The following is a 15,153-nucleotide window of genomic DNA, read 5'->3' as shown; positions in this document are numbered from 1 at the left end:
TCATTTGAAAGAACACCTGAAGTGCCATTACAGCCCTTAATGTACCAAATCATTCCTTTAACCAGAGATTGCTCTTCTAAGCAGAAGATGCCTTTAGTCTAACGTGTTGCTTGGCCTTTCCACCTCAGATATTAAAAGACTGCCTGCATCTTTATCCATGTTATATAAAGAACACAGTAAGCCCCTAATTAGAAAGGCAAAACCCCTCCATTGTCTCTTTTCATCACAGCATTCAGATCTTCAGGAAAAGCAATTAAGCAAGCATTAAAGGACTAATTATTTAAAGTGTTTGCTTACTTTGCACTTGCTCTTGGTCCTTCACTTCACAATCGAAATCAGTCACACTGCAGCCAGGATCACGCAGGCAGGATTTCTGCTTTCCATGTGCACTTGTGTATGAGCTGGACGCGCTCTTTTCCCAGTGGAAGTCTGCTCCTCAGCTTCTAGAAATGCTTTGCTGACCTACAGAGTTTTTTTTTCTCCGGCATAACTTATTTAAAACTAAGGTTTGGCATGACTATAACCTACTTTATACAGTAAAAAAAAAAAAAAATGCAGTGGAATGTGGGAAATGAGCAAAGTTTGTTCTTATTTGGGCTTAAGTTTTCTGCTGCTTTCAGGCAGTGTCCACTGAGGTCTCCACTGCAGCTTAACAAATCAATAGGTCCTGCACTGGACTAAGGATTACTGAACTGGGCTGTTACATTTTATTACTGGCTGAAATATCTCACTATTTTAAGATCTCCACCTCACAGTCTGAAAAAGGTAAATCACAAACCAGCTCCTCTCTGGCCAGCTGTCATTCCATACAGAGAACCACAGAGAAAACAACTTAAACAAGCACACAAAAATGGTTAGTAAGGCCTTCAGTGACCATTAAAGGCACACATGCTGCAGGTGACAGCTGGCTCCATATAAATTTCCCACGGGTTCATTTAAATTTTTATTCAGAGAATGTGTTTTTATGAGAAACTGGGAACTGGAAAATATCACTGTATAGCAAGAAGCTACTGAGCAACTGTTCAGGAAGTTATAATGTGAGGTTTTTTTATTATTTACACCTGTCCTAAGCCATCTATTTAGTGTCACTTTTTTCACTGATCATTGGAAATATTTCAGCTACTCTTATGCTATAAAATAGTGGTGGATAGGTAAGAACAACAGGAAAGCAAGAGATTGCAGCCTAAAGCCTGTATCCTGAGAAAGGGCAGAAAATGTGTGACGCTACTTTTAAAATCGTTAAGACTGGCAGCAATGACAGGATGAGCATATCAGGAAATGGTTATGAAGATCTTTTTTTTTACTTTAGACAATCTGAAGTGGGGAGGGGATCATGTAAACTTGTGTTTTATCTTCCACAAGTGAGCTCACCCTGCAAAGAGCCGCAGCCACCCTTGTCTGGCTCCTCCCTGTGCTCTGTTCTCTGAAGACACCGCTCACTTTCAGCCTCCTGATACAACCAGTCATTTAGACAACATCAGCATTTATGTAACTCATGATCCAGAACTGCGTTCAGTGCACATAATTACAATTTAAGTAGTAAGTGCCAGTGAACATGAGTCTCAGAATAGTATTTTTCAAGGAAAAGCAAAGCACATTCATATACAGAGGAGACTGCAGAATCAGCAATGAACTCTGTGGGAATTTGCTTTCACATATCTTACTTGTCAGTCTGTTCTGTCCCCAGGTATTCTAAAGGCTTTAATGGGAGATGTGAAATTCAGAATAATTGAACTGAAAATAAGTTATAAAAAGGGAATTATGAATATTTTTTCAGATCCCACTTCCTAAATAATTCAAGTTAGTAGGCACCTCCACAAAGCACCTCAGCTGATAGAACACATATACATAGATAGAAAAGAGGACATCTATTAGTACAAATGAAGGTATTATAAAAAAAAAATCCATTTTCTATAGAAATTTATGTTTACATAGAACAACATCAGCAGCCAGCCAAGTGCACAGGAAAATGAAGGGAGGATTTTATATTTAGGAAAGCCTATAGACTGATCCTGTCCCCGAGGTTATAAAGGAAAAAGTAAAAGGAGTGGGGAATTTTAAATTGCCCTAGAATGGATACAAGTAGACATTCTGATGCATCAATTTGCAGATACTTATGTACCTGGAAAAGCAAGTGTCCCCCTGTACAAGTATGTAAAGCTACTCAATGAATGCAGAAGGAATTACTTAGGACTGAACAAGAAATGCCCAAAATCTGTAAAAACTGTTCAGAGTTTTGAATAATTCTGGTTTTCTCATGCTGCTTTCTTCACAAAGATCAGTTCATCAACAATTTTTATTCCTGGTTTACTGCCACTTCAGCTCTCTACCAACATGACCCTACCCTGCTTCAATTTCTATACCTTTTTCTATTTTCTGCTCATTAAATAGAAACAGGTTTGGTTTAAATTCATAACAGTTTTTTACTTTATTCTTGCTATCCAGAGAATTTTAATTTGCTCCAATTAATCATATTTTAGCCCAGCTATCATCTGTGCTCTGTGTACACTGAAAGAGTCCCATTACTTCTAATATTCAGGGGTACATAACTTTAAGCAGAGGTGCATTCTCTCCTCCCCACCCTTGCTTCTGCTAGAAGTGAAGGTAATGAAAGGGGGGGAGAAAGGCCCCCCAAAACTCTAAAATGACAGGTAAATATAAAGCAGAACAGCAAAAAATGGGATGCAGATGAGGACAGCACAGGAGGGTGTTTGGGAGCAGCTGTTGGGTGATGGAGGTTTGCACACAGAAGGGACTGGGTAAGGAACAGCCAGTCCAGGAGCAGGTGAAGACAACAAATTTTTCTTTTCACAGGTTCTTTACCAGTTCACTGTTACATTGTTAAGGGACAGAGCTTAAAGGTTTGCATGCTAAGCAAACATCTTTCTCTAGAACCCAGATCCCACAATAGGAAATGTCAGCCCTTCTGCAGACAGACAACAGCAGCTAAAATGCAGAGAGAGAAAGGAGAGAGGAGGGGGTGGCAAATATCAAACAAAACAAAGGACAGAGTTAATTTGTTTACTACAAAGATAATGTGACTATTGAAAATAGACCATTCTAAGTGGTACTTGACTAGAACACAGACACTTCTCAAAGTTTTTGCATCTGTTTTCTTATGATGAATTCACAAGCCTTCTCATCCCAATTAGGTACTTCATACAGCTTTGACGCCTCTGCCAAACACAATTTACTCAGAATTCCTAATTAGCCTCACACACAAAAACTAACATGTAATTTGTCTGGTAATTATATATTTCTGTAACTCCTAAAAGCAACTTAGAACAGATCACCTTAATTCTATTTTCTGTTTATTCAATTATAACTGTCATTCCTAATTGTATTGTAAATGGTCTCAAGTTGAAAGGTGGCTATAAAATCTCTGCTCTTTCATGTTGGTTCCACATATTCAGTGTCTCCACTAGACACAAAATCAATGTAGTGAAAACAAAGCAGTCCTAGTGCTAATTCTAGTCATGTGGAGAGACAAGCTGGACAGCACAAATAGACAAAACTCTGTATCAACTTACTGGCAGAAATCTCAAACCAAAAGTTAGGACATTAAAAAAAACCCACCATTGTCAAGAAAAGGAACAGAAGGAGAATATAGGCAGCTTCCCACACAGCAAACCTTTGAATAAAACGTGTTTATAGAAATATCTTGCTCCAAGATGCACAAAAGGCAGGTTATTAACAGGTACAGACACTGAGCAGAGGCCATGGAGCAACACCAGCACTGGTGTTCTCAGCTGTGCTGCAGCAAGTAACTTGTGACAAGGGAACAGTCCAGCCCATCTTCATTAAAAGCCTAAAAGGAGATTACTTTCCCAAACCTATGATGGAGACAGGAAATCTAAAACACTGACTGAGAAGTCATCTGGTAATGAAGCACCTCCAAGACAGTTTACCCAAACCCCAGATCAAGGGATACAAAATTTTCAAGTTGAAATGTGTATAGTCTTGATCTGAAAAAATCTACTTTATCCAGATTACTCTAAGAAGGTGTTTGGAATCCTACTGGGAAATTACACTGCTGCCAGCTACTTCTGCAACCAAACCACTCTTACCTGTAGGCTCCATCCTGAGGAATACGTAAATCAATGTATTTTGAAAATATTAAAAGCATGAAGATTACAACTTTTCATTCTCTCACCTCTCTACCTTCAGCAAGAGAGTCTGGAAGAAAGCAGGGAGAAGAAGATGCAGATGCACACAAAAAAATAAACCTCACTTTCCTCATGCCCAAATATGAAACAAATTATGACCTCCAAAAGAAATGGAGGGCATTTTGGAGCTGAATGCAGAATATTACAGTGTTTTGGTCCAATCTCATCCACAGCCCTTTGATGTGCTTCTCAGTGTGTTACAGCCAAAAGGAAATGCACTTCTCCTTGGAATTTGCCCCATCCAAATATAGGTTAATCTTGCTAAGCAAGACTGACAAATGTACAATCCAATGGAGTTATTGCCACACTCTAGAAGCTTATGACCAGTTTCTGATCTCAGATATGTTACTGGATTCTCTAGGTCAGTTTTAGTTCAGTGTCCATAGCTGTTGAGGAGGGGAAGGGATTACACAAATTGTCTAGTTATACACATTTATGAATGATTTCTGTAGTCTGCATGCAAAGCTTAAACAGTCAGTATTCAGAGAAAACCTTAGTCACTAATTTGGACTAGAAAGTGTTGCCTTTTTAAGAGGTTTAAACCATTCACAAAGGTTCATCAGGAATTTTGCTCTTCCCTAAATAAGAGAGGACTCGAACACCTGGAACCACCTCCTCCTTCCAGACACTTAAGCTTCACACGTGTGGGAAACACAGGGGAAACTGCTGTTGGGAAAGGTGAGACAACACTAACTGCACACCACAAACTTACAGCTGCTGGACACCAAGCAACCTCCATCTGCAACTTGGAACGTCACGTTTGCATATCAGGAAACAAGACTGTTTTCCTGTTGGTTGTTCAGCTTTTATACTACATGTATAGTACAATATATTATATAATACATATATTTATGGGTTTTATACTACATATATAGTCTAATATATCTTCTTCACTCTTCAGTTCCTCTCCAAAACATTTCCCCTTCTAACCAATCTTATTTCCAGCTCCGGTTTCACACAGCCTGCAAATCTCAACTTTTCCCTGACCCCGTATATCAAGTCTCAGGACAGAGGAAGATACATCCTTCATTTACAGAAGAGCACAAAATCTTTCCCCAGAAAGAACGAGGAGAACCAGAGCATAACCCCAGAGCAGTTTTGCCTCTCCAGGGCCATGAGATCCCCAGCTGGGTGTGCATCTCGAGAAGCCAGAGGGGCCCTCAGGTGGAGGGTGAGGACATGCTGTGTAACCAGAGCTCTGCACTCAGCCAGAAGCAGTGCCCAGTTTTACACACTGCCTGCAGCTTATGCACCTCAAATGCAAGCACGGGGGTTTTCTCTTAAGGACGTTAAGTCTAAATCTAATATAAATAGCCAATGATGCTGCTGCAGCTTTATGTATTTATTGCAGTGAAGCAGAGAAGAAAATATCTCAAGGATTTAAACAAACAATATGGTGACAGATGGCGTGGTGACAATCCAGGCTGGGCTCCCTCAGTAAAATCCACACAACTTCATAGCTCCAGGGAAGAGTGAAGGCAGAGGAGGAAGAGGGAGGAGGGAAGAGGGGAAGAAAAGAGTACACGCAAAGCAGATGACCACAGATTTGTAAAAAATAAAACCACAGACTGCAAAGTCTCTGTTCATCTGTACAAAGCCCTTTGTACCATCACCAATGTAGGCAGATCTACCCCAGATTCTTCCAAGCAAGACCAAAAAAGTTATAGAGAAATACTTCAAATTAAATTCTTAGTTCAAATAAGTGACAAAACACACTAATAAGCTGTCTAATCAAATAATCTAAGCATCCTCTCAAAAATAATTAATAGATGAAACACGAAATGTGTTTGACATTATATAAAGGCCCTTCTGTTCTGTTCACTGCATAATTTTTATGTTTCCAGGTAAGTTCTCTGGATATATTCTGATTGCCAGAAATGTCCTATGTGTTTTGTAATAGTCTATAATTATTTTGTAGCTTGAAGGGAATAATTTTGAATTTTGTATTTGAGAATGTCCTTGGGAAAACAAATTCCAAAGATGCCGCTAGGAATATCTGCAAGCAGAAAATGATGCTGAAGGTCTGGTGTCCTACTTTCACAGCTCAGGAGTTTGTTGTGTTATAATTACCTATAGGCAGGCAATAGTTTGGAGATACTGCATGGATGATCTACAGCAATGACTTGCTAGTGGTTTTAAAATGTTGTTGCTCAAAACAAAGACACTTAGGGATTTCTATTTTCAAGAACCATAAGAACAGTTTGAAGAGAAAGTAAACAGTACCTCTGAGAGATGAAAAGACATTGCTTACTGTAAAGAACTAAAATCCAAGTGAAGCCAAGCACTCCTCTCTCTTAAATAAGAGTGGTTTATAGGAAACCACCCTGGGCTTAGCTGACACTGTCAAATGCAGCAAAAAAAATAGGAACTTACCCACACCTAAACTACATGAAAAATCAAGTAAACTCCAGAAGACTTCCACTTCCTACAATCTGCTTATTAGTTATAGAAATTCCTAATCTTTTCAAAATTGTCTTCCTTCTACTTAGGAAAATTAAATTAAATATCCCTCCCTTCAGCTCCATAAGAGTTCAAGTCAACTCTCCCCGTGTTCCAGAAAGTCCTCCATACTCTCCTGTGCTAAACTAAGAAGGAAAAATTTGTATGGATAAGAGAATGAGGAATAATATAATTGCCTCAGAAGTAGCTAGGAAAATCCTTTATGAAATGGAGTGGGAGGAAGAGCAGGAAAGCAAGGATCACATCATTAATATAACGCTCCTCTGAGCTCCAAGACCCAACTGAAAGCAGCGAGTGCAGCAGCTGCTGGAGCTTTACTTTCTCCTAGAGATGCCAGTTCAGGAAAAGCAACATCTAACCAGCAGGTTCCATCCCCACACCTCACACAGCACTGCCTCTGATGAAAAAACCCACAGGGTATTATATCCACTCACTTCTTTCACCTGGGCAAGACAGATCTCAAGCAGACTTTTAATCATTTAATACAGCGGTCATTACACATGTGTGCAAAACCTAAAACTGCAGATTAGATTGTAGTTCTAAAAATCTTTAAGGATGTAGAAGAATCTTCTTTAAAAGTACATATCTATTGACTTTAATGGATATGGAAGAGTAAACACAGATTTGCAAGGAGGTCAATGCTACATTTTTACTGCAGCTCAAAATAAAAATTAGAATATCTAAAAGTTATTCTTCCCATAGGGGCATTAGTACAGCTAGAGGGGAAGAAAATCAAACTCAATTGCTTCTTTAAATGAGTCAGAATCTGGAAGTATTGTGTGCAACAGAATAGTGCAAGCTAATATTTCTAGACCTGAAACACCAGCTATATGAATATTGGTATTTTTGCACTAAAGTATTTATATACCTACAGTTTAATCTTCCAGCCTTTTGCAGTAACAAAGCCAAAGTTAATATCAAGCTCAGAAGTACAGTGCCATACACATGCTAATATCAGTTATCAGTAAGGGCAGGAATGAGAAGCTATTATAGAAAACCGTAAATTTAAGACTCTCTATAAGAAAAAATACAGAACTGCTCTTAGAGGCCAACTAAACGAGCTGGACAAAGATCTACACAACACACATGGAAGATGTGGGAATTACACCCCACACACACCCTGCCATTCATCACAACCATTTTGAAAGCATAAGAATTGAAGCACACCTATGCATAGTGCAAATGTGAAGTGTGGGGTTTGAACCTATTTGTTTTTTTAGATGGTCACTGTGCTGTGGGGACATTTGGCAAAGAAGGTGTAAGATGTGTGGAGGAACTTCAGGAGCAGCGGACAAAGTCTGCACAGGGAGAAGGCAGAGTAAATACTCAGTACCAGAGCCAGGAGTCCAGGTGGGCTCTGATCACACTTACAAGGCTGGGCTTAGAGCTCTGCTTTGCACAAGTGCAGCACAGTTTTTGCATCTCAGGAATGAGAAAAAACAGGGCAATCACAGCCATACCCATAACGAGCTGAAAAAAACACGTAATGCAAACATCTGCAAGTATTTCAGTAAAGTACCTGAAAAGTATCCACCAAAAGAAGGAAAAAGATTTAAAAGTGCAGTTTCACTCACTGCTTATTCACAGTGAGATGCCTTTTTTATTAAATATAATAGGACATGGGGGGCCCAACACGGGCTGAACATGAGTCAGCAGTGCACCCTTCCGGCAGCAAAGCCTAACCAGGCTGCGTTAGCAGGAGCACAGCTGCTCCAGGGGAGGGACTATTCCCCTCTCCCGTACTCCTGAGGCCACATCTGCAGTCCTTTGTCCTGTTTCGGTCTCCCCATACAAGACATCAATATACCCAAGTGAGTCCAGAGGTCTAGAAGTGCAAGAAAGGGCTGAGGGAACTCTTTTTTCTCCAGGAAAGCGACAGGTAAGGAACGGTGTAATTGCAGCCTACAGTTACACTGAGAGAGCTGGACTCAGATTCACAGCAAAAGAACGAGAGCCTGTGGTATCAAGGGAAATTCTAATGAGATAACCTTTCTCACCATGCAAATATTTTCATGGTGAGAAAGGTTAAGTACTGAAACAGATTGCCCAGAGAAGCTGTGGTGTATATACATCCATGGAGATATTCAAAACTTGAATAGATCTGAATTCCATGTCAGCTCATCATTGAGCCATGGCTGGGTTAGAAAACCTACAGCAGTCCCTTCTAACCTCCACTGCTCTTATAAAATTATAATACAATAATATATAGTACTTATCCTTTCAAAAAGCAATTATTTATATTGCATAACACTTTCAGAGAGGTTTCAAAAACTATCACTTCGTAATAGCCCTTCTGGAAAATTACCCTCACCTTTAATACTTTTTGACTAGTACTGTAACTGTGAGTGTTTCCACAACAATAAAATGCTTCAAGCTATGTCTTTCAGAAGGACTTCTAATGAGAAGTTAGAAAGATTTAATTCTGCAATGGGCAAAAGCAGTGTGGTTCAAAGACACCAAGTATTCCTGGATGTATTTAAAATATGTAGGGTCTTTTTTTTTTTCCCCCTATTGACACAGAACTAATCACGATGTCCTGTTTTTAAAAAGTATCACAAATGCTATCATTATAATCAAAGTGTGCGGTGAAACAGAGGTAACTATGTTTGAAACCAAACACTCAAGTCAGAAAACAGTTCCTAAGTAATGTTTGTGTTGAGATCTCTCAAATGTCAAGAGATACAAGATGAATAAACAGTCAGCCTGTTTTCAGCATCCTCCAAGGGCTGCTGATGCACAGCAGGTTGGCACAGATGCCCCAGACAATTCTCATCTTGTTTCAGTAGACTATCCCACATCTGAATATGTTTGACGTCTGTGGCAGAACTGGGGACCAAAGCCAAGGAGCAGTTCATTGGCAGGAGAGTTCCTGCCAACAGCAGGTGATAAAGTCAGCTGGAGGCAGAGCATGTGGCACTGTCCAAAGGGTGTCTCTACAGCACAGCTGGGATCAGGTAGGTGCTGTACACCCTCAAGTGTCACACTGGTTTGTTGGTAGGGCTTTGACAACTGACGTCAGGTGACAACAGATCAGCCAGGTTCAGAAAACATTCTGGTTTTGTTGGCTTCACATGCCTATTTTCATTGTCTGAATCATGCAATGACTCTCCTCAGATGGTGCAGGCCAACTCTGAGCAAACTGAAGCAGAGAGGAGCCAGCTGGGCCAGCCAAGGAGGCAGTCTAGACTACACAGCGCTCACTGCAGATGTTCGCACAGGGACTCGGTGCCTCAAGAGCTGCACGTCCTGCATTAATCACTGCAAACTCCACATGTGGGAACCTCTCATCTTTAGAAACCTAGAACAACTTCTTATTTTTTAAAGGTATGGCTCATCATGCCAGATTCACATAGACATAGTATTTATTAGCCATAGAGAATATGGCAAGCTCATCTCTTCTGAGTCATTCGGTAAGTCTTCGGCAGTACAGAGAATTACAGATGAGTTCTCATTTCTGTGCCTTCAGTTTAGTTCAGCTTAGGACAGTTAAGCATCATATAACAGCCACCTGGCACAGATTACATATGATAAGGGTATAAGTGAAATGGCCTTATTAGAGTGTCAGAGAACTACATTCACAGGCAAGAGCAGGACCACTTTTTTTGCACATCTCAATGCATGAGACAAAACAGAACACTTGAAAAACTAATAACCTTCACAATTCAGCCAACATCCTTCTGTTTCAGCTGAAATCCTGACACTGACTCGAAAGATTTTGCATTTGCAGTCCCTTTCCCTCAGACTTCATCTCCCCTGCCTTTATGACAGCACTGTGAATTTCGCCTTCAGCTCCCAGGAATTCATTCCTAAATGAATGGTTAATGGAGTGACACATGCAAGTCTCATCACTGTGATGTTCCAAACTCAGCTGCAAAGACATTGCACATTATACAGGCCAAGTTAAAAATTAAGGCAATTCCAGTTACATGAACAAACAATTCCTTTAGCCAATTCAAGTTACTGGAGACAGCCCTGTTAGATTGTTTTAACACACAGAAGACAATTCTGATTTCCCAAGTGGAAATCTTAGAAGTCAAATTTCATCACAAAAGTTTGATCAGCAAACTGTGATAACCCCTAAAAATCAAAGATGGCAATATGATAATGACAATATTAGCCTACAATAAATATAGTAGTCACTCACTGAGACAAGGAAAAAAGTCTATTCATTTTCTATATAAAAGTAAAAAATAGATCTCTATCAGTAACATCCTGCATCTGCTACTGAGTGGGGAACTTGATTCAGCACTGGCTGAGACCTTCAAGTGTTCTTACACTGGCAGAGACAGGTGAGTGAAATATGTATCAACAGAAGTCCAGAATATATATAAAGATAGCTTTATAAAGACAAGTAAATCTGTACAGTAATTTAAAAACACATGAACTAATTGCCTCTGTAACTTGGTCACTGCAATTATATCTAAGATAGTAGCATTGACTGTAATGATCTTTCCATATAAATCAAGATGTCAAAGCCGTTGTTACAGAATCTCTGCCATAATTCAACACTTACTGTCCTCTCCTTGACATAAGTTTTAAAAGTAAGACCATTCAAAATACCAAGAGAAACAGATCTCTTATCCCCGTGGAAAAGGTCTTTTCCAGAGGTAAAGAGTTTCCAAAGTTCAAAGCTGATTCCTCAATCATAATTAATCATTGTCACTTTCTTGCTTCTATTTCTCCCTCAAGTTACAAAATAATATGTCTGGTCCACTTCCTTTTCAGATGTATTCAGAGAGCTCTTTACTATTCAAAAGTCATTCAGGAGAAGCAATAATATTCCACAAATAAGAAACCCTAAAGGATGGAAATATCAGGAAATAAATTACAATTAACATTGAAAAGCCTCATGTGCTGGAAAACCAGTGACTTCCCACACCTGAACTCTCTCTTTTACACCACAGTGGGAGCTCCTCTGACTGTCAGCAATCCATACCAGAGAGCTCAGCCCTGCCTGGTGCTAAGCACCTGCTTCAGGAGCAGCAGTGATCACTGCACAACATCAATGCTGCAGTGCCAGCAAGGATTTCTACAAAATTGTTACAGCATTAAAGAACTTGAGACATGAGTCACTTCTGTCGTTCCAGTCTCACAAGAGATTACATAAAGAGATGTTTTCCAACAAAACAATCTGTCGTTACCTCCAGATTTCAGGCAACCCCTTTATGGGTTTGCACGAACTACAGTAGGAAAGGGGAAGTATCCAGTTAACAAAAATCTAATTTATTAAATGTGGGGAATACGAGAGCTGGTTCAAGCGTGCAAGACTACTTAACTTATAGACTGTAGTGGATCACTAAAGTCTGGGTTAACATTATTGTCCTGTTACTACTGTTGTCCTCAAACACACTCACATCTATCACTTGCTATTTCTTGTAAGCACCACAGAACATCTGTTCATGATTTTGGGAATAAGATGTAAAATTATTTCATTAAGCTATTATTTTGAGGTTGTTTTTACATCCATGTGCCATATTTGCTCTTAAAATTTCTAGGCTAACCACCATTCAATGTGCTGGAGGCTAAAATTTCATTAGGGCTGCTTTTATAGTGTCAAAAAGTTGAGTTTGAGGCACAAACTCCAAATTATTTCCAAGTATTTGATGAGCAATCAACAAGGACACTGTTATGCATATATTTTCTTTCTTTAAAGTACAGAGAGACAATTAGAAGCATCTTTTTTGAACTGCTTGTACTGATTACTCGTGATAGAGACCGACACAATAAAGCACATTAGACTAGTAAAAGCTTGTAATAACTTTTCCTACCTTATCTGCCATTATCATGGAGGCCCCGCCATGAATTCCAAGAATTGGAATAGAAGTCTGAGATGAAATAAAATCCAAAATCTGAGCTACTGCCTCCTGATCAGTGTCATCTCCAAAAACCACTCCATGGATCTTGGTGCCTGACATCAAGTCGCAAACATGTGTTATGATGCTCTTAGGGTCAGTCTGGTTCACGAGAAGGGTCACTACATTGACATCAACAGTCAGGTCTGCTGACATTTCCCTGGTCCAGAGAGCCCTGATATCTCTCTCTGTTATGTACTTGGTCCTTCCCAGAATCACTGCAATGTTCAGGATGGGATAATTTTTCTCTGCTCCACGAACAAGATCCAAAGGCGTCAGAAGAGCTTGGAGTACCAGGAGAGCACAGCCAATTTTCCTCATCTTTGCCAGCTTTGTCCCCTGTAAAAACAATCACATTGTATAAGAAAAACACAGAGGAAAGAAATATATACTGTAGATCTCCAATGAAGGTTTTAAACAGAAAGCATCTGGGCACAATGCAAACTTCAGCAGCTTTTTATAATGCATCCTTCACCTTAGTTTCAATTCAAGCCTCTGGTATCCCCTCAAAAAGTTGGCTTGATAACAACAGTATTAAGCTGGTCTCCCACAAGCAAGGCAAAAAATGTAGCACGAGTTCAGAGAAAAGACCCATTAATATTCTTCCTGGATAGCCAATAAAAATAAAGTGACTGACATAATTAAAAAAAAAAGACAGTATCATCCTTCTCTGTAACCTTGCTGCGCTAAAACAGGTAAAACAGAAATCGCTTTTCCTTCATCCTGAACATCTATTTAAAATTTAGTCACGTCTAACAGGGAGAGATACTTTAGCTCAAAATGAGAGACTTGAGCCAGAGGTCTGCTGGAAACCCCCTCTACATATTCCATACATCTCACAGCATCCCAAAAACCATGCTGATTTATTTCTGAAGATCTCTGCTAGGCAGCTGCTGCTCAAGAAAGCCTACACTGCATTTCTGGAACACATTCAGAAGCATAATATTCCATCTTAATTCTTCTCCCTCCTTTTATGCAGCATTGACTTGAACATCTCAGAACTGCTGATCTCGGACACAAAGTTGTCCCCGGTGCTGAAGGGGAGGGTGTTCCATAAATGAGCATCACTGCACTGGTTACCTCATGTCTTCACTGAATCTCTGTAGGGGGCTGAATATAGACAGAGTAGGATGGGGAGAGAGATGAGACACAGAAGTGATCTGAACTATCTGAAGGAGGGAGAAGAGGGAGAGCGGGTCTGACTCTGCAAGATCTCCCTCTGTTTCTGTGCCCCGAGGGATTTCCACCCCCATAACTGGCTCTCTGCAAGCTGCAAGAAGGGAGTCCCTGTGCCACATAAAGCCAAGCTTGTTGCGAAGCGTCACGCAGAACACACTGACGGGGCTGTCCAATCAGGGGCGGCACTTCTCACATCTCCCCTCTCATCCTGCCAGCCCCATCTCCATCATCAGTCAGAGCCGTCTGCTGCTTGAAACGCACACCGAGACGAGGGCTGGCAGCACCATCACCTCCTCTCGGGGCAGGCGAGGAGGCGAGCGCTCCACGCCCCGCTTAACCGCACATCAGCGCCCCTGCGCTGCGGGCCGGGCTCCCACCCACCGCCGCAGCGGCAGAAAAACCAAACCCAGCCGCCTCCTGTCCCCCCTCCCGACGCGGGGGGAGCCGCGATTATCGCGACAAGCCCCCTCGGCTCCGAGCCCCGCTCCCCGGGCCGCGGCGCTCGGGCGCCCCCCGGCGGGCGCGGCCGCACGTACCGAGCGCCTCAGGAGACGGAGCGGCGGCGGGAGCCGGACGGGCCGCAGGTGTCGCTGCCGGTGCTGCTGTCGGTGCAGGGCATGTCGCGACCGCGGGCATGTCGCGCCCCTCGCTGCCCGGGCTCAGGGGCGGCCGCCGCGCCGCCGGCCGCACGCGTGATCCCCGCCGCAGCCTGCGGGCGACATCGCATCCCGGGAGGGCAGCTACGCGCACAGGGAGACAGGCGAGGGGGGACTGGACACGGGGACGGGACAGAGACGGGGAGAAGCCGTTAGTCAGGTTGCGGGGTTGGCAGGGGGGAAGAAATGTACTTCAGCCTCATGTGAGCAGAAATAAAGTGACTGCGCTCAAAAGTTCCCCCCCCCCCCCGCCTTCGCTTAGAAATGCATTTCAGCGCTTTGCTAAGAGCCCGCAGCCGTCCGGGAAACATCCCTCATCCCTATCCAGGTCAGGAAAATCCTGGGCTCCCAACTGCCCGTCTGCTTCCAAGTCAAATAGATGGGTTTGAGCTCTAAGGGAAGAGACGTCCGACCTGGAAAGGGCAGCTAGAAGCAAACTAATTCACATGGTCAAGGGCAGGAGTTTTCTTGTCAGGTTCAAAACGAGCATAACCTGGAACACAGCTATAGCGGTGCGGGATAAAGCTCTTTTCGCTCTTGCAACGGAACAGCTTCATTCCCAGTTTATCATAAACAAACCCAGGGAGACACTCTAGCTGAACCCGCCACGGGAAGCCCGATTGCTTTGATTTCCATTCCCCATTTCCAGTAAATATGCGTAAGGATAGTTCTTCAAGCAGCCTCGGCTAAATGTAGGACGCTGGCGCGGCCAGGCAAAGGCAGCCGGCATTCCCTAACTGGCCCTCGGTGCTGGCTGGGAACTAAGAGCCGAGCCCGGATTCCCGGGATCCGGCACCGCCGACATCCCTGTGCGGCTCCCGGAGCCTCCGCGCCCCTGCC

General features: G+C 42.1%; 1 protein-coding gene across 3 annotated transcripts in view; it reads right to left on the bottom strand.

The window, feature by feature from the left end:
- The window catches only part of GRIN2A (glutamate ionotropic receptor NMDA type subunit 2A), a 167,125-nt gene extending 152,784 nt beyond the window's left edge, over positions 1-14,341 (bottom strand). For all 3 annotated transcript variants that reach the window (XM_050317040.1, XM_050317042.1, XM_050317043.1), the window contains exons 1-2: positions 14,194-14,341; positions 12,395-12,817 (exon numbers count right to left, since the gene is read on the bottom strand). In XM_050317040.1, coding sequence (XP_050172997.1) covers positions 12,395-12,799 — 405 coding nt within the window. In that variant the 5' untranslated portion in view covers positions 12,800-12,817; positions 14,194-14,341. The remainder of the gene's footprint in view (positions 1-12,394; positions 12,818-14,193) is intronic.
- Between the last annotated feature and the right edge of the window lie 812 nt (positions 14,342-15,153).

This window comes from Myiozetetes cayanensis, unplaced genomic scaffold, assembly GCF_022539395.1.
Source record: "Myiozetetes cayanensis isolate MyiCay16 unplaced genomic scaffold, myiCay2020 scf20-37, whole genome shotgun sequence".
NCBI lineage: Eukaryota > Metazoa > Chordata > Aves > Passeriformes > Tyrannidae > Myiozetetes > Myiozetetes cayanensis.
Note: the sequence above shows the minus strand (reverse complement) of the source record. Positions and strands in the feature narration are given on the sequence as shown.